Below are 24415 nucleotides of genomic sequence, written 5' to 3'. Positions count from 1 at the left end.
CTGTATGGTAGTGCTGCAAGGGGTTCTGGGTATTTGTTCTGTTGTGTTAATGTTGTGTTATGGTGTGGATGTTCTCCCAAAATGTGTTTGTCATTCTTGTTTGGTGCGGGTTGACAGTGTGGCGCATATTTGTAACAGTGTTAAAGTTGTTTATACGGCCACCCTCAGTGTGACCTGTATGGTAGTGCTGCAAGAGGTTCTGGGTATTTGTTCTGTTGTGTTAATGTTGTGTTACGGTGCGGATGTTCTTCCAAAATGTTTTGTCATTCTTGTTTGGTGTGAGTTCACAGTGTGGCGCATATTTGTAACAGTGTTAAAGTTTTTTATACGGCCACCTTCAGGGTGACCTGTAAGGTAGTGCTGCAAAGGGTTCTGGGTATTTGTTCTGTTGTGTTTATGTTGTGTTAAGGTGTAGATGTTCTCCCAAAATGTGTTTGTCATTCTTGTTTGGTGTGGGTCCACAGTGTGGCGCATATTTGTAAGAGTGATATAGTTGTTTATACGGCCACCCTCAGTGTGACCTGTATGGTAGTGCTGCAAGGGGATCTGGGTATTTGTTCTGTTGTGTTATGGTGCGGCTGTTCTCTCAAAATGTGTTTGTCATTCTTGTTGGTGTGGGTTCACAGTGTGGCGCATATTTGTAACAGTGTTAAAATCGTTTATACAGCCACCCTAAGTGTGACCTGTATGGCTGTTGACAAAGTATGCTTGCATTCACTTGTGTGTGTGTGAAGAGCCGTAGATATTATGTGACTGGGCTTGCACGCAAAGGCAGTGCCTTTAAGGTATGTTGGCGCCCTGTTCTTCTCCCTACGTACTTGTACACAGCGGCGTTTTAAAAAGTCATGCATTTTACTTTTTTTAAAATCGATAATTTTGAAACCGATACCGATAATTTCCGATATTACATTTTAAAGCATTTATGGGCCGATGTTATCGGATATCTCTAGTTGTGACTCCTACAACAACCCACGATTCGATTCCAATTCTTGGGTTGACAATTCGATTTAATTAAATTTGTGAAACAATACAAAAAGAATGCCATTGTGAGTTTGTAATACCAGCACAGACACTCGTAAACGTGTTAACATATTAGCTTGCTTCATTACATTACGACAGCTTGTACAAATATGAATGAAAACAGTCCTATGGACATAAAACATGTTACAATTTAGTAAGTATAAACTGATTTAGTTATATTGTAAAACTTAAAAACGCGGCTTGTAGTGATGATGAATCCATACTAGTAGTAAGCGGCTAGAAGAAAGGAAGAGCACTACAGCACCTCCAGTGATCAAACTCGTCCAAAAGATGGTGCCATAGCTTAAACAATACCACACCTCTTCAGTGTCTGCTTGTTTTTCTTTTTTTAAACTACTGTATTTCCTTGAATTGCCGCGGGGCGCTAATTAATTTAAAACCTCTTCTCACTCCCGTGCTTACCAAAGGCATGCAGTAAAAGTAAGCATGCGCTAATTATTTTAAAACCTCTTCTCTCTCCGGCACTTACCAAAGGCATGCAGTAAAAATTTGACTGTGATGTAAGCTTGGACCTTAAATCCTACTGAATAGCTCTTAATATTCTTCAAATTACCGGTATTGAAATCACCCTCCTCCATTTTGACAGGGGAAGTGTAACTCATGACGTCACGAGTTTGACCAGGCGGTAATACTAAGCATGCGCTAATTATTTTGCGAAGCGAGTTTGACTTGACAGTAATTCAAGGCAGGCGCATACTATATGTCCTGTGGCAATTCAAGGAAATACGGTATTTGCAACAAAAAAAAAGTAAATTCAACCTCTGCACTGTTTTATAAGCCGCTGGGTTTAAAGCTAAGAAAAGGGGAGCTTTTAGTCTGGAATTCATGGTAATTTAAGTGTGGTTGATCAGGTGCACAATGATTTGACTCATTTTCTGACTTTGTCCATCTCTCTAGAGACAAGATGCTGCTCCCAGCGAGCATGCTGGTTGGCCTACTCTGTCTGAGCCATGCAGGCGCGGTGGCGGGTTTTGCTCGTCTGCTGGAAAACGCCGAACTACGGTCGGCTTTCTCGGTGGCCCGAACCAACAGCATGGAAGGTGGGCCCAAGATGACAGTGACCTTCGACGCGGTCTATGTCAATATCGGCGAGGACTTCGACCCGAAGACAGGCTTGTTCCACTGCCGAATCCCAGGGGCTTACTACTTCTCCTTCACGGTGGGAAAGTTCCCCCACAAAGACTTGTCTGTGATGTTGATGAAGAATAGGAATGAGGTGCAAGCTATTGTGTATGAGGAGAATGCAGGCGAGGAGAAAAAGGTAAGTCAACTCTGTGTTACTGCAGCAGCGTTCTTGTGTAATACAGTGAGGCAAAAAAGTATTTAGTCAGCCACAGATTGTGCAAGTTCTCCCACTTAACATGATGACAGAGGTCTGTAATTTGTATCATAGGTACACTTCAACTGTGAGAGACAGAATATGAAAATAAAATCCAGGAATTCACATTGTAGGAATTTGAAAGAATTTATTTGTAAATTATGGTGGAAAATAAGTATTTGGTCAACCATTCAAAGCTCTCACAGATGGAAGGAGGTTTTGACTCAAAATCTCACGATACATGGCCCCATTCATTCTTTCTTTAACACGGATCAGTCGTCCTGTCCCCTTAGCAGAAAAACAGCCCCAAAGCATGATGTTTCCACCCCCATGCTTCACAGTAGGTATGGTTTTCTTGGGATGCAGCTCAGTATTCTTCTTCCTCCAAACACGACGAGTTGAGTTTATACCAAAATGGATACATGGATGATACAGCAGAGGATTGGGAGAATGTCATGTGGTCAGATGAAACCAAAAGATAACTTTTTGGTATAAACAAAACTCGTCGTGTTTGGAGGAAAAAGAATACTAAGTTGCATCCCAAGAACACCATAACTACTGTGAAGAATGGGGGTGGAAACATCATGCTTTGGGGCTGTTTTTCTGCTAAGGGGACAGGATGATTGATCCGTGTTAAGGAAAGAATGAATGGGGCCATGTATCGTGAGATTTTGAGCCAAAACCTACTTCCATCAGTGACAGCTTTGAATGCTTGACCAAATACTTATTTTTCACCATATTTTACAAATGAATTCCTACAATGTGAATTCCTGGATTTTTTTTTTCACATTCTGTCTCTCACAGTTGAAGTGTACCTATGATGAAAATTACAGACCTCTGTCATCATTTTAAGTGGGAGAATTTGCAAAAGCGGTGGCTGACTAAATACTTTTTTGCCACACTGTATATAAAGCCTACTGTAGCATTTGAACAACGATGGCAACTCCCCAGGAGAGGAAACATGTGTACACACACATACTCACACACACACTAATCATTACACATTACCGGTTACATGAAAAAAAAACTTTTGTTATCGGATAACAGTAACGCAACATTTGAAATTTTATTTCACTTATACAGCTGGTTGTTGGGCTACCACCGATTGGTGTGCTGTCAATCAAAACTAGCTCAAATTAGTTCTATATATTAACACTTAAGTCACTCACACTACCAATATTTTAGTACCGGTACCAAAATTATTTTGATACTTTTCTAAATAATGGGGAACACAAAACAATTACATTATTGGCTTTATTTTAATTTAAAAAAATCTGAGGGTACATTAAACATATGTTTCTTATTGCACGTTTATACTTCAATAAAAGAGTGAACACACACGACAACTTGTACAGCAAACAAAGGTTCCTATTTTAATCTGCTGACTTATTCAGTGACATATCGTGTTCTTTATCATTCTATTAGTTTCTCAACATTATTAAGATAATGAATTATTAATCTACAAACCCCATTTCCATATGAGTTGGGAAATTGTATTAAATGTAAATATAGACAGAATACAATGATTTGCAAATCATTTTCAACCCATATTCAGTTGAATATGCTACAAAGACAACATATTTGATGTTCAAACTGATGAACATTTTTTTTTTGTGCAAATTATCATTAACTTTAGAATTTGATGCCAGCAACACGTGATAAAGAAGTTGGTAAAGATGGCAATAAATACTGATAAAGTTAAGGAATGCTCATCAAACACTCATTTGGAACATCCCACAGGTGTGCAGGCTAATTGGGAACAGGTGGGTGCCATGATTGGGTATAAAAGCAGCTTCCATGAAATGCTAAGTAATTCACAAACAATGATGGGGTGAGGGTCACCAATTTGTAAGCAAATTGTCGAACAGTTTTAGACAACATTTCTCAACGCGCTATGGCAAGGAATTTAGGGATTTTACCATCTACGGTCAGTAAAATCATCAAAAAGTTCAGAGAATCTGGAGAAATCACTGCACATAAGCAATGATATTACGGACTTTTGATCCCTCGGGCTACTGCATCAAAAACCAACATCGGTGTGTAAAGGATATCACCACATGGGCTCAGGAACACTTCATAAAACCACTGTCAGTAACTATAGTTGGTCGCTACATCTGTAAGTGCAAGTTAAAACTTTACTATGCAAAGCTAAACCCATTTATCAACAACACCAAGGAATGCCGCTGACTTCGCTGGGCCCGAGCTCGTCTAAGATGGACTGATGCAAAGTGGAAAGGTGTTCTGTAGTCTAACGAGTCCACATTTCAAATTATATTTGGAAACAGAGGACGTGGTGTCCTCCAGAACAAAGAGGAATATAACCATTCGGATTGTTATAGGCACAAAGTTCAAAAGCCAGAATCTGTGATGGTATGAGGGTGTATTAGTGCCCAAGACATGGGTAACTTACAGATCTGTGAAGGCATCATTAATGCTGAAAGGTCCATACAGGTTTTGGAGCAACATATGTTGTCATCCAAGCAACGTTATCATGGATGCCCCTGCTTATTTCAGCAAGACAATGCCAAGCCACGTGTTATAACAGCGTGGTTTCGTAGTAAAAGAGTGCGGGTACTTTCCTGGCCAGCCTGCAGTCCAGACCTGTCTCCCATCGAAAATGTGTGGCGCATTATGAAGCCTAAAGTACGACAGCTCGCCCCATCCTTGTTTGTGAGTTACTTAGCATTTCATGGAAGCTGCTTTTATACCCAATCATGGCACCCACCTGTTCCCAATTAGCCTGCACACCTGTGGGATGTTCCAAATAAGTGTTTGATGAGAATTTCGCAACTTTATCAGTTTTTATTGCCACCTTTCCCAACTTCTTTGTCACGTGTTGCTGGCATCAAATTCTAAAGAAAAGGATTATTTGCAAAAAAAAAAAAATTGTTTATCAGTTTGAACATCAAATATGTTGTCTTTGTAGCATATTCAACTGAATATAGGTTGATAGTGATTTGCAAATCATTGTATTCGGTTTATATTTACATATAACACAATTTCCCAACTCATATGGAAACAGGGTTTGTACTTGTTCATTTACTGTTAATATCTGCTTATTTTCTCTTTTAACATGTTCTATCTACACTTCTGTTCAAATGTAATAATCACTTATTCTTATGTTTTTTGATACTTTACATTAGTTTTGGATGATACCACAATTTAGGTATCATTCCAAAACCAACTAGTTACAGCATCAAATATTGGTCATATTCAAAGTCCTCATGTGGACATATTTCCTGAGTTTATGAACATAATATACATTTTTAAAAAACGAAAAAAGATGTCATGATGCCAATAAATAGACGTAATCATAGTAGTATCGACTAGATACACTCCTGTACTTGGTATCATTACAGTGGATGTTAGGTGTAGATCCACCCATGGCGTTTGTTTACATTGCAACTCCAGTTAGCTGCGGTGTGTAGTGAAACATGTTTAGCTATTCTTCGTCCTGCAGGGATGATACTTGTAAGAAACTTACTTTATTTGTCGCCATGGAGGCGAGGACTAGTGATTTAGAAATAGCTACAAGACTGCCGACTTCCGCTAACATGTCTTAAAGTACACCTTTATCGTTAGTTTTTAAGTCAAAAATGCGTCTGGTTTCCCTTTTCTGTCCACACATCTTATATGCCTGTAAGTACTCTGTGATTGTGCGCTGCCGAACATGCTCGTCTACTCGTAAACCAGCAATGATACGACGTGACGACAGGGGCGCTAAGGTGTGGTGGACTGGTACTTTTCAGGAGGCGGTACAGTACCGAATGTGATTCATTACTATTGCGGTACTATCTTAACAACCCTACTATACCCAGAACACAGTAAAAACTTAAAATACAGTAATAAAAAGATGGAATGGAAGAATTAAAGCTGCCTTATTTATTGTGATACTTAGAATGTCATGGCGTGGACTTAGGTGTGGTTTGTTTTCCCGTGGTGCAAAGTGATTGAAACGGACATGGCGTGAAGGTAATGACATCTTTAATCTTAACTCAAAAATATCACAAAAACAAGGGTATAAACAAAAGCCGCTCTCAGTGGGAGTTAAAAACGGCTATGAAAACTAAAACTTCCACAATAAGAGAACTATGAACATAAAACAAAACTTACAATATATGGCATGAAAAACTTACTGGACCAAGAAAGAGCATGGATCATCGGCATGGATAACATGGGTGTGTAGGAGGTGATAGAGGATGATGTCGCCAGGCTGACTGTCTGGCAACTGCAGGCTTAAATGGTGACGTGGTGATTGACAACAGGTGCCTTAGTCCAAGTTAATCAGGTGCGTGAGTCGTGAGGACAGGTGAACTTATTGGTAGTCATGGAAACAAAAACAAACCAGGGTGTGCAAAAACAGGAACTAATGGAGTCAAAAACAAAACAGAACATAACCAAACAGAACATGATCACAAAGACATGACATAGAAGGTGCTCGCATTCGTAAGGGCCGCGGTCATTTCGACCCGCCTCGTGCATCTTTCATGACTCAATCCTTGAACAAAAATTGCACTTTTACAATTTTGCCAATCATCCACGATCATTAAGTGAGACAAGTGCCATGGCTCAGTCAATAGTAGATCCCTTGATGCAGAGACATGAGGCAAGGTAGCTAAAAGTGCAAACAAATAGGTAATGGGCCAAAAATGCACACCATAAAATAAATATTGTCCAAAAAAAAATGAAATGGGGCAAAAATACACACCATAAAATTTAGTCCACAATGAGGCGATCGGCTAGAGAATGGCCAGGACACTCTGGGAGTGTTCAGTTTAAACACTCAACCTCTGGGGAGGAGAACAAAAAAATGGGGGTTTGAGTTAAAACATTTAATTAATAAAATACAAATAAATCCAAACCGACCTGCGGCATAAGCGTGGAAGTTGGGTATGAATTGCGGACGGCACAGGAAGCAATTTTACCAGCAAAGACAAGCTGTCAGTGCCCTCCTTAAATAGCCCAGTGACAAATTAGGACCAGGTGTGTCCGATTAGGCCATTCTCCTCTTAGGAAGGAAGCACCGAGGAGGAGAAACAAGAGACAACAGTAGGGACAAAATAATAGGGAAGGCAGGCGAGCAACAGAAACATAACAAGAACACATTGTCAGGGTTATTTGTTGTTGAACCCCAAGATGCAGAGATGGAGGCAGGCATGGAATGAGAAAACATGATTAAATTAAATACTAAGACAAAAACAAAACCAAAAGGGTACAAACACAAAGCGCGCACGAGGCGGATAATCAAACAAAAAGAGCTAGCCTGGGAGCTAGAAAATAACGAACAGGAGCTTAGCATGGAAGCTAGCGGGTAGCGAACAGGCAAACAGAAGTCGTACTTGTATAATGAAAAATAAAACGGAAGCAGGGAACAAAAAACAGTAAGCTACAAACATCAACTGAATATAGCTTACCGCTACGCTGCAAAGACAAGGTACGACACGACAGGAGCGATAACACATCACAAGAGCGACTACACGTGACATCGACAAGACAATACAATGATCCAGCAACTGACACAAGAAAAAGCGTGTACAAATAGGAGCGGGCTGATTGGCAACGGGTGTGGCCAGGTGCCAATCAGCCGCAGCTGAGGAGGAACACAGCACTCAGGGAAAAAGACAGGAAGCTGACAAAATAAGAGCACTAGACAGGAACTAAGGACAGGAAATACTAAACACAGAGGAAACAGACAAATGCAGAGGAAAAAACTAAAACATAAACAAACTGTCAGGGGAAAGCCCGGCACACATGCAGGAGGTAGCTAACAATAGAGGTAAGGGGAATTCACCTAATCCGCCTATGGAGCCCGCTTAAAAAAAGGAAAAAAATAAAAATAATAACTCCTACGTTTTATAGTTATCCTGTAATTATAAATGTGATGGAGTAATAGACAAGGATTCCATAGCTATATGACGCTACTCCCGCCAACAACAATACTATAGCTTTAACTTTAACTCTAGAGAGCGCATTTTGTGTTTGCTACTGCTAATGTTAACAGTGAGAGCAAGCGACGACTAGTTTGGGTCAAAAGATGATCCAGAACCTTATCTTTTTGTGCCGGAATACATGGAGGATGAGCTACAGTTTTTTAGAAGCTGGACGCTATAGTGAAGCACTCAGCCATCATGTCGGATTTTTGCTAAACTAAATACGAACTTAGTTAAACGGTGACTTACTATGGCCGCTCTCACTGGAATGCCAACTGAGGAGATGGTTGTATCTTTCAGCACAAGACTTGTGCTCTTTTTATAGGTGGTGAATTCAGCATAATCCTCGGGTGAAAAAATGCTGGGAGCAAACGAGTGTCTTGCCGAGCCTGGTGATGTCAAGCTGTCATCTTTTGTGGTCACGTTCTGCCAACTGGGGAGATGGTTGTATCTTCCAGAACACGACTTGTGCTCTTTGTTTAGCTGGTGAAATCAGCATAATTCTCAGGTGAAAAAATGCTGGGAGCAAACGAGCGTCTTGCCGAGCCTGGTGATGTCAAGTTGTCATATTTTGTGGTCACGTTCTGTTTGGTTTTGGACTCATTGTGCACTCTTGTTTGTTTTGTCACCATGACAACCATTAGTTCACCTGATTCATTTGGACTCACACACCTAATTTGTTTAGGACTCATGCACCTGTGTTAATTATATCACTATTATTTAAACTTGTAGTTGCCAGTCAGTCGGCCTGGCGTCATTGTTGCTGTTCCATGCTCTGTTCATTCTCTTCCTGCCATAGTAAATGCTTCATGCCCTGCACATAAGTTTTGTTTATTCAAATCAAAGTTAGCGAGTTTTTCATGTCCTAAGTTTTTTGCCTTTGTGGTAATTTTTGTTTTTTTTAGCCATGTTTCTTCTCCGCCTTGTGCGCGCCTTTAGTTTGCACCTTTTTTATAGATGAATTTAAATATGTATTTACCTTCACGCCATGTCCCATCACCTTCCTTTGCATTCCGGGAAAACAAACCCCACTATAGTCCACGTTTTGACACAAGTAAAGTTGAGAGCCAGTGTTCACTGCTACAGTCTTTTGAAATGTTGTGTTGGTTGGTTGGTTGGTTGTGGAACATCTAAGTTTTAAAACTTTTCTAAGCTCAAAGGTGATTCAGCACCAGTAACATCAGCAGCACTAGCAAGGCGCTCTGTCACTACACCAGAAAATTATTTACTGGGATTTAGCCCCTACAATAACAATGTCTCTATACTTGTGTTGATATGTACAGGTCATTGCATGCTTGTAGAGTAATGTGGCCATTTTTTAAGAGAGCTTTATAGGCAAAATAGGGGAATCCCCATTACATGCATTGTTAGCTGCCTCGTGCTAGCCCTTTTTTAATCCTTGAATACACAGAAAAGGGAAAGACGTGTTTTTTCTAACATAAGGATTGTAGACGATGGGAAAAAATAAAAAATAAGTACAGTTTTTCGTTTATTTCATGTACCAGCCCAATGTAAAGAAATGGCGTGTCTCTGTACTTTGGTACTTTGACTCCTAGCAAATGAAGTAGGAAGTGTGGTCAACCGGATCAGTTGAAAAGACAACTTTGGTTGATCATTTAAATCAGGCCCGCAGCTTGTTTTTTATTGGCCCACTGCTTTGAGGTGGCTACTTGTCCAGGGTGTACCCCGCCTTCCGCCCGAATGCAGCTTGGATAGGCTCCAGCGATCCACCGTGACCCCAAAAGGGACAAGCGTCAGAAAAATGGACGGATGGATGGAATCAGCCCAATTTGCCCCAAAAATGGGGCCTGCAAAACAAAATTGTGTTGATCTTCTACATGGTGTTTTAGGAGCATATGTACAATTTTCTCGCGAAAGCCCTATAAGGTAATGAAGATAATATTATCAATAAATAAAAATACTATTAAGAATTGATTGAACAACATCCATCAATCCATTTTTTACGGCTTATTCTCGTTGGAGTTGATTGAACAACAATGTGATGTATTTTGTCAAAGGTAACACGTTGAGGTACAAAGCAAAATAATCCAGTCTCGAAAAGCATTCTGATTGCCAATCAGATACAGGTGACGGAGCCAGAGTGATTAGAGTGGTAGCAAATGGAGGCAAACAGAATGTTGACGGAAAAATAAGCGCGCTTCACAGGAAATAATAGAAATACAAAAAATTGATAATAAGAGTCGTGTGAAATCATGACAGATTTTAGGGTCTTGAATGCACAAAAAAGTACAACGCGGCCCCTGCAGATTTAAACTTTTCTCTATGTGGCTTTCGCCGGAAAAAGTTAGGACACCTCTGATAGAAAACATTTTATTAGTAAAAGTGTATATCAGACATTGGCAAATTAAGGCCTGAGGGATGCATGCGGCCGGTTAGGCTTTTCAATCTGGCCGTCCGGACATTCTCTAATATTTTTTTTTTTTATCTTCAAGATGTAGTCTTGAATTACACAAAGTATTTCAATGGTTGCAGTCTGCGCTTTTGCATGATATACTAGTTACTATGGTCATCTAAGTCACAACAGATCCGACGAGGCACCAAGCAGTGTGGGTGGGGAGCGTTTCCACAGAGTGTTTCCAGAGCAGCCAGCCTGAAATGCGAGTGTCCGAAACAGACGCGGAGGGAGATTTATACAACAAAGTTGTAAAGCTTAGTGATATGTCAGATGTATCAGATTGTAGGTGGGGGTTTTTTTTACCCTTTGTGTCCATATTTTGCTGTTTTTGTTTCATTTTTCTTGCATATTCCATCCATCCATGCATTTTCTACCGTGTGTCCCTTTCGGGATAGCGGGGGGTGCTGGAGCCTATCTCAGCTTGCTTGATTGTAAAATATGTCGATCGAGAGGGGGTGTGACATTCATATGTTATCAATATTCAGTGTTTTATCGTTCATAGTTAAAATTGTAAATCCCACATTCTTTACTTTCATGTACATTCTGGGTGTCTCATTCAGTAAAAAAAAATAAAAATTCTATTCCGTTTTTTAAGGCGGTCTGTCATAACGGTTTTAACATTCAATCAGACATTATTGTGAAGTTTTGTATTAGGGTTCCTAAAAATAGGACCGACACACACATACACACATACTGTACAGCTGATTTTCACAGCTTACACACATATATATACACATATATATATATATATATATATATATATATATATACATATATATATATATATATATATATACATATATATAGGGCTTCACGGTGGCAGAGGGGTTAGTGCGTCTGCCTCACAATACGAAGGTCCTGCAGTCCTGGGTTGAAATCCAGGCTCGGGATCTTTCTGTGTGGAGTTTGCATGTTCTCCCGGTGAATGCGTGGGTTCCCTCCGGGTACTCCGGCTTCCTCCCACTTCCAAAGACATGCACCTGGGGATAGGTTGATTGGCAACACTAAATTGGCCTTAGTGTGTGAATGTGAGTGTGAATATTGTCTGTCTATCTGTGTTGGCCCTGCGATGAGGTGGCGACTTGTCCAGGGTGTACCCTGCCTTCTGCCCGATTGTAGCTGAGATAGGCGCCAGCGCCCCCCGCGACCCCGAAAGGGAATAAGCGGTAGAAAATGGATGGATATATATATATATATATATATATCTGAATTTGGCCCCACGAGTCAAAATAATTGCCCAGGTTCAGCTTTTTTGATGATAACTGGCTTATGTATTCGCCACTAAACCTTTGAAATAGGCTTCCACCTGCTCGGCTAAAGGTAAACAAACAGCAACCTTATTGTGTGTTTGCCATTCATCTGGGAAGCTCAAGCAAGAGGGAAGGCATTTAGGTCACAGATAATAACCCAGCAGTAGGGAGGAGGACGTCTGGGCATGCATCTTAATGATGATTTCTTCACTCCTCCTCAGAGCATATTTTACGCTTGGGAGTCGTAAAGAAAGGCAGAAAGTTAAGTAAAAAGAACAATAGAGAAAGTGACTACGTTTTACTTTGCCCTTGTATTCTTTCACCGCTGGCAGGTAAACCGTTCCCTTTTTCTTTTTGTACAGTATTAATAAAAAGTGCGTATGTAGCCACTAAATTCCGCAACAATTTAATGTACTCTATATGCTGTATTTTTGTTAGTGATGGGTCGAAATGTTGCGAGGCTTCGGGGTGTGTGTCGAGTACTGAAAGGGGTTGTGGAGGGGGCGTGGCCTGCGGACCCGCAGCGAAACGGGGTGTGTCAGGACCGGCGTTGAGCTCAGCGACAGGTGTGTAGATGGCCCACCTGGGCCTGATTATCTAATCACCTGTCGCTCTTTTAAAAGGCACCAGGGGAGGATAGAAGGGTTGGTGGTGCAGCATGAGCAATAGCGAGAGCGAGACAAACTATACACTGGAGAGAAACCAATCATGTGCTTAGTTTGTTAGTGAACGATTGCTAAAAAGCACGCGAAAGACAATTTATTGGAAAATAAAACATTATTGTCATCATATAAGAGCCTGGCATGTCAGTGATTGGTGGTCCGAAGAACCCGCAAAGCGTGTATCATGGCTTGCTTGATGTAAGGGAGGAGACGGAAATGATGACGTGTGAAGCCTCGCTACCAGGCTGTACCACGTGACCGCTTTGGGACACGGTTCAGATTTCGCTTCGACAACTCATAAACCACCCAAGCTACATTGAAAATGTAGCCTTTTCAAAGTTGTGGTCGGCATGAAATCTTGATAGAGTATGAAAATATATTTTTAAATGCCAATAGAATCAAAGGATGAGGGCAAACTTTATCCAAACATGTTACCGCTTTAAATATAAATAGCTACCTAGTATCATGGGCCTCAGCAGACCTTAGGCGGTTTAGTGGTGTGCCAGTCATACTTGCCAACCCTCCCTATTATCCCGGGAGACTCCCAAATTTAAATTCCCCTCCCGAAAATCTGCCGGGGCAACTATTCTCCTGAATTTCTCCCGATTTCCACCAGAACAACAATATTGGGGGCGTGCCTTAAAGGCACTGCCTTCAGCGTCCTCTACAAACTGCGGTCACAACCACTCTTTCCTTCATTTTATTCATGCCATAGTTTGCAAGTTTTGTTTTATGTCCATAGTTCTGCCTTTGTGCAAGTTTGTGTTTATACCCTTTGTTTTTGTAGTACTTTTGAGTGTTAAAATTAAAAGATGTCATTACCTTCACGCCATGTTCGATCCAGTCGTTTCGCACCTCGGGAAAACGTTCCACACCTTATTCCTAGTCTTGACAGATGTGGTGATTGTCAACAGGTGCATGAGTCCAAATGAATCAGGTACGTAAAATGAGGACAGGTGAAAAACGAATGGGTTGTCATGGAAACAAAGCAGGGAGTGAAAAAAACAGGAACTGACAAAATCCAAAAGCCAAACAGAACATAGCCAAACTGAACATGATCACCAGGTAGCATTAACACACCAATGTGAAGGTGTGTTAAGGGTGAACAAGGAGTCGAAAAAGAAGTGCATCAAAATGTTGGCCTGCCAAAAGCCAGTCAACTTGATTGTCGCGGCAAAGATACGGTAGCGCTGACATTAGCCCCCATGTTGTTGGCAGCGTTTAACCCTAACCAGGAAACACAAGTCCTGTCTGGTCTATCCTAACTTAATCAATCGCCACAACATAATAATCAGTAATAAGACAAAAACCGCGCTGTAATACTTTTTTACATATAACCTAAGATGCAGTGGTGTGCCATCAGGGCCAGCGAGGCCTTCTCTGCCGGCATAACATTACCAAAAATCAGGATCATGGTTAAAGATGCAATTATTTTTGTATTTATTTTCCCTAAATATCTAAAAGTATTCAAATACTCTTCACGTCATAATATGCTCCTTCCTGTGCCGTTGTTTTTAGTTTTAGTTTGTTTTTTAGTATATTGCCATGCTGTCGCCAATACGAGCGTCTGTGCACTGTAAACGGACGGGGACGTACAGTTGATAGACAGTTGCGATAACCAATCAGATCACGAGTTGTTGTCAGTAAGGTCTTCTAGATGGCCTCACTTTGAACGTGACATTTATGCTTCCTGTGATTGGATACTCATTGGGACCGTTAGCGGATGAATTTGAGAACACATAGAGTTGATAGACAGTTGCGATAGCCAATCGGTTCACAAGTTGTTGAAGGCAGCTCGTTCATCCCACACAGGTGCGCTGATTACAGATCTCCTGCAGCCGTGCGGAGGTGCGCCCGCGGCGGAGAGAGAAACTGACAGCATGTGTGATGCAACACATTAGGCATCTGTGTAAAGGTTGCAGACACCCCCTTTAATTTAACATTTGATTTAGGTAAAAAAATACGTAACATACGAAAAAGGAATTTTATTTTTTTTAATCCGCAAGGTGGTGAAGCAGCGATATTTGAAGCGCGACGTAATGAGGGACGACTGTACGGGAAAACACATCAGACACATTAGTAGAATAGCTTTCCTTTAAAATATCCCTGGTCTTCTTATGTCAAAACTCTTGAGTAGAGCCATGTGTTCTTAGTTTTATGGCAGGCCTGGGCCGAGTCATACCAAAGACTATAAAAATGGGACCCATTAACTCCCTGCTTGGCACTCAGCATCAAGGGTTGGAATTGGGGGTTAAATCAACAAAATGGTTCCAGAGCATGGCCACTGCTGCTGCTTACTGCTCCTATCACCTCCCAGAGGATGGAACAAGGGGATGGGTCAAACGCAGAGGTTCATTTCACCACACCCAGTGTGTGTGTGATAATCAGTCGTACTTTAACTTTAACTTCAATGATTGAATGCTAAAAACGTTATGAAAGACCGCCTTAAAAACAGAATGGAATTTTATTTTTACTGAATGAGACACCCAGAATGTACATGAAAAAAAAGAATGAGGTATTTACAATAATAACTATGAACCATAAAACACTGAATATTGACAAAATATGAATGTCACACCCCCTCTCGATTGATATATTTTACAATCAAGCGAAACGCAACAAAAATGCAACAAGCAGCCAAATATGAACACCTAAAATCCGATATATCACTAAGCTTTAGAACTTTGTTGTAGAAATCTCCTTCCGCATTTGTCCCTGACACCCAGGCCGGCCGCTTTGGAAACACTCTGTGGAAACGCTCCCCACCCACACTGCTTGGTGCTTCATCTGAGATGCTATGACTTAGATTACCATAGTAACTAGTACAGGGGGCGGCAACCCAAAATGTTGAAAGAGCCATATTGGACCAAAAATACAAAAACAAATCTGTCTGGAGCCGCAAAGCAAATTTAAAAGTCATATTACATACAGATAGTGTGTCATGAGATATAAATTGAAATAAGAGGACTTAAAGGAAACTAAATGTGCTCAAATATAGCTACAAATTAGGCATAATGATGCAATGTGTACATATAGCTAGCCTAAATAGCATGTTAGCATCGATTAGCTTGCAGTCATACAGTGACCAAATATGCCCGATTAGCATTCCACACAAGTCAATAACGTCATCAAAACTCACCCTTGTGCATTCATGCACAACATTAAAAGTTTGGTTGACAAAATGAGACAGAAAAAGAAGTGGCATAAAACACCATCCATCCATCCATTTTCTACCGCTTATTCCCTTTCGGGGTCGCGGGGGCGCTGGCGCCTATCTCAGCTACAATCGGGCGGAAGGCAGGGTACACCCTGGACAAGTCGCCACCTCATCGCAGGGCCAACACAGATAGACAGACAACATTCACACTCACATTCACACACTAGGGCCAATTTAGTGTTGCCAATCAACCTATCCGTCAGAGAAATTCGGAGAATGTTGTACATGTAAACAAACCACGGTGAGTTCAAAGACCGCCAAAATTAGTAGGACAAAACGGCGCTAGCCAAAAATTCAAATCAGTGAAGCATGTTTAATACAAACAGTGTGCTTTAAAACAATTAGGGGAGATTTGTGTCATGTTTGTCCTCCTGCAGATACCATATTAAAACAAAAAATATATTTTTTCCCTTCCTCTTTTTCCATTTTTCATACATTTTTGAAAAAGCTCCAGAGAGCCACTAGGGCGGCGCTAAAGAGCCGCGGGTTGCCGACCCCCGTACTAGTATATCATGCAAAAGCGCAGAGTCCAACATTTGAAATACTTTGTATAGTTCAAGACTCACAGTAATTTGAAAACATCACTGCACATCATAATGGCAGCTACAGTTTTGCTATTAAAGATCTAAAAAAAATTATCTGCGAACGCAGCCGCCTGGCAATAATTTTCCCAGGTCTGGTTCATGGAATTGTGTTCTGGTGGACAGTGGAATCAACGGTTGCTACAGTCCAAATGCCTTAATCTAAAGCAGTGGTTTTTAACCTGGGTTCGATCGAACCCTATGGGTTCGGTGAGTCGGGCTGAGGGGTTCGGCGGAGGTCAAGGCACACCCGACTCCTCGTGTAAATAAAAACTTCTCCCTATGGGCGTATTATGAATACGGCAACAGCAGAAGTCACACTGATTTGCAGGTGTGTAATTTGTTGGGAGTTCATGCACTGAGTTGGTTTTGTTCTTTGAACAAGGTGATGTTCATGCACGGTTCCTTTTGTGCACCAGTAAAAAAACTTGGTAACACTTTAGTATGGGGAACATTCACTATTAATTAGTTGCTTATTAACATGCAAATTAGTAACATATTTGCTCTTAACTAGTCATTATTAAGTAATTATTAATGCCTTATTCGGCATGGACTTATTATAACCCTAACCCTCTAACCCTAACCCCAACCCTAACCAAATATCTCTAAATTAAGTCTTTGTTACTTAGAATATGTTCCCATAGTGTCCAAAAAACTCCAACTTAAGTCTTTGTTACTTAGAATTTGTTCCCCATACTAAAGTGTTACCGAAAACATATAACTTTGGCTTGAATTTGAAAAAAAAAAATTTATTTTTCACTAAAGAAGGGTTCGGTGAATGCGCATATGAAACTGGTGGGGTTCGGTACTTCCAACAAGGTTAAGAACCACTGATCTAAAGTCAATGTAAAACCTGCTTGCATTCCTTGCAGGTACAGAGCCAGAGTGTTATGCTGCAACTGGAGTTTGGTGACACTATTTGGCTGCGTCTTCATGGCGATCCTCGTTACGCCCTCTATAGCAACACCGGACACTACACCACCTTTAATGGTTACCTCGTCTACCCCGACATCTACGACTACCAGACACACCAGCAGCAGCACCGTCTTGCTTACAAACCCCAGCAACCCCAGCAGGACAATGATAACCAAGCCACAGTAGACGTTGGGTCTGAACCGAGGAACCCAATGGGTGAGAAGGGGCTGCGACGTCTGGAGGATGACGATGAGGAGGAGGCTGATCCACGATCTGCATTCTCAGTCGGCCGCACTCAGAGTATAATCGGAGTAAATCAAGTCGGAGCGCCACAGCACGAGCCAGTCAGCTTTGACGCTGCATTCGTGAACATCGGGGAGGACTTCAACGTGACGGAGGGGATGTTCACCTGTCGCATTCCTGGCGCCTACTACTTCTCCTTCAACGTAGGCAAACTTCCGCAGAAGACTCTCTCCGTCAAGCTGATGAAGAACCACCTCGAAGTGCAGGCAATGATCTACGACGACAGTCACGGAGAGAAAGCGCTGCAGAGTCAGAGTTTGATGCTGTCGTTGAAACCAGGCGACACCGTGTGGTTGTACTCCCACCAGAAAGATGGTTTCGGAGCTTACAGCAACCATGCCAAATACATCACCTTCACCGGCTTCCTTGTGTACCCAGAAATGTCTCCTATGACTAAAATTAACATTACGAGTCAGTCACAAGCGGATAAGAAGCCCTAGTCGCCGCATCTTGGCTACAGACTAAATGTTGATGGTGGAATTCATGCAAAGTGGCGGGCATGAATGATTCTACATGGTTCTTCCACGCATCCACTTCATATGAATGTCTTTGTAATGTCACTGAGACCGTGCACTGAGTGAGAATTCAATGCCTAGTTACTTCGATTCCAGCAAAAGAAATCCCCAAATGTGACCTAATCCTTTCTTACCAAATTCAAACATTGATTTGCTATCACTGTTTAACGACGATATTAGGAATTCTGTGCACTTCTTTGTCAGTTGACCTCACACCCAAATTAAACAGCACGGCTGAATTAAGTTTGAACTCTCGTTCAACATCATTCAATGGGAACTGCACTTGTTTTGGAACTTTGCCTTTCATTTACAATCCTTATGTTAGACAATAACACAAATGTTTTTCTTTTTTTTATGCATTCTAACCAGCAAATAAAAACAAGCAAAAATTTGCTTACAATGGAGCCTATAAGAGTCTATAAAGTGCTCTAAAAAACATTCAAACACTTCCATCATCATTTTAAATACATGCTGTCAGTACATATGTAATGTAGTGAAAGGCATATCTATTAACCGTCCATCCATTTCCCACCGCTTATTCCCTTTTGGGTCGCGGGGGGCGCTGGTGCTTATCTCAGCTACAATCGGGCGGAAGGCGCCGTACACCCTGGACAAGTCTCCACCGCATCGCAGGGCCAACACAGATAGACAGACACATTCACACTCACATTCACACACTAGGGTCGATTTAGTGTTGCCAATCAACCTATACCCAGGTGCATGTCTTTGGACATATTTACTATCCATCCATTTCCTACCGCTTATTCCCTTTGGGGTTGCGGGGGGCGCTGGTGCCTATCTCAGCTACAATCGGGCGGAAGGCGGGGTACATCCTGGACAAGTCGCCACCTCATCGCAGGGCCAACACAAATAGACAACATTTAATATTTAGGTATTATACTAATTTTAAGCATACGGCGGTGCATCGTCACTGATTACTATTCACTGCAAACTGACTTCATAACAGCCAAAAAACATCATTAATAATTACGTACTGTATATTGTCGGCTCCCACCGGTGTGCTGACTGATGGAATGTTGATATATTCTAATTTAAATGAATAATCCTTGCAAAGACACCTAGCGTCATTTAATGTCTTTCTCTCCATTTACGGGTCTAAAGTTGAATGAATGAATGAATGAATGAATGAATGAAATAAGTTTATTTCGGTCATATAATCAACCATTAACCATTTTGTGTGACCAGTTTAACAGTACAGATTATACATATATAACTGGGACTTTGACTGGGATTGTTTCTTTGACGCAAAGGAAAATTGGTACGAGCCAGGTGAGAATGCAAGTACATTTTTATTTATTAAACACTATAACTAACAAAAGGGGAAACAAATGGCGCGCACAATGGTGGAGAACAAACTTGACTAATGAAAAACAAAAGACTAGCACAGAGGCTACAAACTATGAATATGAAACAAACACTTGCACTGTGGCATGAATAACAACAACTTACATGGCAAAAACAGCATAATAAACAGAGTAGCATGGCATGAAGGTAGATGAGGAATATGAAGTTGCCAGGCTGAACACTTGGTAACTACAGGTTTAAATAATACCAGTGATGATTACAAACAGGTGTGAGGGCTGAGAACAGGGGCATGACATGAGGGCAAGGTGAAAATCATTGATAGCTATGGTGATAAAACAAACAAGGAAGTGCAAACATAGGAACCGGTTGTCCAAAAAACAAAACAAAACATGACAAAAATGAAACATGATCTCATGGGTGTGACACATACACATTACACAGAAAAAGAAAAGAAAAGAAAAATAATGACTGTAAACGGAATAGGTTGAAGCCAAGGCTTATATTTGCCTATCCTATAACTTCACTGAAAATAAGATTACCTTGAAGTTGATCAACTTGTTGGATTATGGCTTCTTCCTTCTACTATCAAGATGAGAGGCATTATTTATGATCTAGAATCAACTTTCATGAGCTCCTAGGACAGGAAGCAGCTCACCAGCTTATGATGTCAATATGTCAGCACAAGCTAGTTACCTCTCTGATCACGGCGCGGCTAAGAAAAGTTTGTCCGCGCTTATGATAACAATATCACCAATACTATGCAAATATTCAGGTCACGAATGGCATTGTTGGTGCTTTTTGGATGATTATTTATTGTTGTTTTATGAGGACCTCCCACTGACTCCATTGTAAACTGACTCTTATTTATGTGTTAGAATGCATTAAAAAAATATACATCGGTGTTCTTGTCTCTCATAACGAGTGTGAACAGTGTGGAGCAGAATTTTAACGAGCCGAAGTGTCCCTCAGCATCATAAATAAGTAGTTATGGCATACCATTATATCCATTTGTGGTCTGCATTTGGTATTTTTAGCTTGTATGTAGTGGTCATCTTTCTCATTCTACATTCAAAGACTTCAAAGATTCTTTATTATCAATTTTCTGCCTCAACTAAAATCCAAAAGACTATGTGAACTGTGTATTTGCTGTTGACAAAATGGCTCTTTGTCTTTCTCGTGAAGTGAGTGTGAGACACAGCGGCAGCAGAGGATAAAAATATATATTTTTTTTTTAATGGAAAAGTTCCAACTCTAAATTCATCCTAAGGGTGCTGTTGAGTTGACTACACGGCATCTCCGAGCCTGCATGATTGTGCACCATAATTAGATTTCAAATCCAGGCAGCGTTTAATTTATTTCCTAAGTTAGGGAACAGAAAGGGGGAAATTGAATTTCCTCTTCAAGGCCACTTTAATATGCATGTCGGTTTCATTTCACACCACGGGGAGAAATTGGAAATTGTGATGACCCTCGACTTTATGATATGACTTTCATTTTCTGAGAAGCACAATGCGAAATGTCACTTACTTTTCTTTGATCATTTTCCGGTGCTAAAGTAATTAAATATATATATGTATATATATATATATATATATATATATATATGTGTGTGTGTGTGTGTGTCTTAATTGGATTATCCAGAGAATAGTGCTCCATACCGTGGTAGAGCGCAATATGTATGTGTGGGAAAAAAATCACAAGACTACTCCATCTCTACAGAACTGTTTCATGAGGGGTTCCCTCAATTGTCAGGAGATTTCTCAATACGGTTCCCTCAATCGTCAGGAGATTGAGGGAACCCCTCATGAATAAGCGGTAGCAATGGATGGAGATGGATGGATCGATATATATATATATATATATATATATATATATACACAGCCCGGCCCTCGGCCAGATTGTTCTAACCCAATGCGGCCCCCGAGTCAAAAAGTTTGGGGACCCCTGCTCATAAGTCTGCCAGAAATATATTTCTTAGCTGCGGTCCGTATAGCCTGCAGTGGTACTTTGTTGTAATACACCTTTCCACCACTTGAGGCAATAAGGCCTCTGTCAGTTGACTGACTGACACATGACAAGCTCATAAAATCAGACCAAGTGGAGAACAAAAGTCACGGAGAAATGTCTTAAGCACAAAGATGATGATTAATAATCACAGGAAGTCAGGTCAGCAGTTGCCTCGCGCAGCAGTCCCAGCTGTTGTCAGAGAAGAAAGAATACCCCGTCGCATCCAGACTGCAAATGAAATTTGATTGTGCAAAGCTACCGCTGTTAGAGCCTCGGCTTACGGAGCAAATTATAAATGTAAATGTTATTTCACTGTCATGTCACACTAAAATAAATCACTGCAATGTCCCATAGCTCATGTTAATGAGCCAGTCATTAGATCCGGTTAGTTTGTGAATTTCACAACCCTCTAGTGTTTGATCACATGTGATACACTAACATTTAATGAAGCAGAACACAATTGATTTAAATTAAAATTTAAGCCTCAACAGGAGAAAGATAATTTGCGGTTTTAATCATTTTAATCTCCTGCGACACGTCGATTGCAATTAATTCCGCAAATAAGGCGATGGCTTCATCAAGCAATTTTTAGCCAATTTTATGAGAGCCAATAGCTACTTTGGCAACGCTGAGTAGACCCTGTGCTCCTTCTACCGAAGCAATAAAGGACGTGCATTGAAGTAGAACGTTTTTGGGGGGGGGTATAGCTCGGTTGAGGCAACTTGAGGGCTCCAGGTTCGATCCCCGCTTCCGCCATCCACTGCCATTGAGTCCTTGGGCACGACACTTTACGCATCTGCTCTCAGTGCCACCCACACTGGTTTAAATATAACTTATATTTTCGGTTTCACTTTGTAAAACCGCTTTGAGTCACTCGAGAAAAGTGCTATATAAATATAATTCACTTCACTTTTTAAAAATATTATTGTATGACATCCTGACAATGAAATTGAATGTGTCATGTACCGTATTTTTCGGATTATAAGTCGCTCCGGAGTATACGTCGCACCGCCCGAAAATGCATAATAAAGAAGGAAAAAAAATATATACGTCGCACTGGAGTATAAGTCACATTTTTGGGGGAAATTAATTTGATAAAATCCAACACCAAGAATAGACATTTGAAAGGCAATTTAAAATAAATAAAGAATGGTGAACAACAGGCTGAATGAGTGTACGTTATATGCGTGACATGTATAATATTCGACATGCTCAGAGTTGATTGTGGACACACACAGTTTCTTGTTGTCACACAGGGGGTTTTAACCAGACACATCTGATGATAACTAATATGTGATAAGTGTCCTGTGTCACACTCCCACAACACTTCTCTCCCCTTCCATGGTCCTAATGAACATTTTCCCATAGGTACCCCTTTGAAAAAATACCAGCGTAAGCACATTCTACCCAATCATGTCGTCTGTTATTGTCTCAACCTCTGTGCTTTTTCCACTCCAGTCACTTAAAAAAAAGACATCCACAGTGGACCTCATGATCATGCCTCGGCACAATTCATAGTGTGTGAAGTGACTTAACCGCTGTCATTTAAAACATCCAGCAGCATGTGGTGCATGCATGTAACTGAAAATATAATGAATCAAAAATATCACAGGCCCAGCAAAAGCCTGTTACTGTATTTTTTAATAAAAGTCGAGTTCACTTACTGATTTGTTGAATGTCGCTGTTCTGTATGTAGTAATGATGAAAGGGTTAAAACTGTGTATTAGCTACAATGTTGTACTTAAAATGGTTCAAAAGTAAACCCTCTCAAAACTAAATTGAAATGATAAAACATACAGAGTACATTCATTCGGTGTGTGCATTTGACCATGTCCTGTTTTGATCATGTGGCTTGTGTCCTGAGAACGTTGACTATTTCTAACATGATTTTAGTGTTCTACAAAATAATAAAGAAAAAACATGTGTTGGTTATGTCATTTGTCACAGAAAAATATCTTGGAAAAAAATAAAACCAAGACAGATGTATTTAAGTGTTTTTTTTCAAACTGATAACTGATTCTGCATTGCCATCTGCTGGACAGACAACGTCAAGCATGTCATCTCTTTTAATCAAGAGTCTTCAACCAACTAACTTGAATGTTTGGTTTACAGGAAAGAATACAGGGTTATAGAGCCTTGTCAAGAGTGGTTGTCGGCCAATGAATCCAGCAAGTGAATTATATTCCATTAAAAGACCCATACCCAGCAGGGACAAGACATTGATACAAAGTTGATTATACATACATAGTCCTACAACTAACGTTGCAAAAGAGTTGTATTTGTAAATTGAGACAACTTTGGTGTCTAGGTCGGTAGGTAGATCTTTATTGCCATTGCACAAGTACAACAAAACTTTGTTTTTAGCACAAACCCGTTCAAGATTGTGCAAACAAACAGTGTGCGGCATGGGTGTCAAACTCAAATACAGAGTGGGCCAAAATTTTAAACTGAACAAAGCTGCGGGCCAAGGTTGAACAAATGAACCTTTTTAATAGGGACCCATACAAGTTTTGCATTGAATATTGAACGAGCAAGGCTTGTATAACTTTATAGTGACATGCAAAATCGATTTTCAAATAATAATAATAATAATAATTTTAAAATATCAATGGTATATTAAATACAATTTAAATTAAAAAATTGAATGCCTCTTTCCTATTTGCAGCTTTCTGATGTAAATATCAACATTAACTTGACGGGGTTTGGTGGTAGCGGGAGGTGTATATTGTAGCATCCCGGAAGAGTTAGTGCTGCAAGGGGTTCTGGGTATTTGTTCGGTTGTGTTTATGTTGTGTTACAGTGCGGATGTTCTCCCTAAATGTGGTTGTCATTCTTGTTTGGTGTGGGTTCACAGTGTGGCGCATATTTGTAACAGTGTTAAAGTTGTTTGTACCGCCACCCTCAGTGTGACCTGTCTGGTGGTTGACCACCATT

General features: G+C 40.6%; 1 protein-coding gene across 1 annotated transcript in view; it reads left to right on the top strand.

The window, feature by feature from the left end:
• Nucleotides 1-23467, top strand: part of c1qtnf4 (C1q and TNF related 4) — an 86649-nt gene extending 63182 nt beyond the window's left edge. Inside the window, exons 2-3 of the mRNA XM_061887303.1 lie at nucleotides 1939-2302; nucleotides 17288-23467. Of these exons, the coding sequence (XP_061743287.1) occupies nucleotides 1939-2302; nucleotides 17288-18073 (1150 nt within the window). The 3' untranslated portion in view covers nucleotides 18074-23467. The remainder of the gene's footprint in view (nucleotides 1-1938; nucleotides 2303-17287) is intronic.
• Nucleotides 23468-24415: the final 948 nt, after the last annotated feature.

This window comes from Nerophis ophidion, linkage group LG25 (genome assembly GCF_033978795.1).
Source record: "Nerophis ophidion isolate RoL-2023_Sa linkage group LG25, RoL_Noph_v1.0, whole genome shotgun sequence".
In the NCBI taxonomy this organism is placed as follows: Eukaryota; Metazoa; Chordata; class Actinopteri; order Syngnathiformes; family Syngnathidae; genus Nerophis; species Nerophis ophidion.
This window is presented reverse-complemented; position numbering and strand designations above follow the sequence as displayed.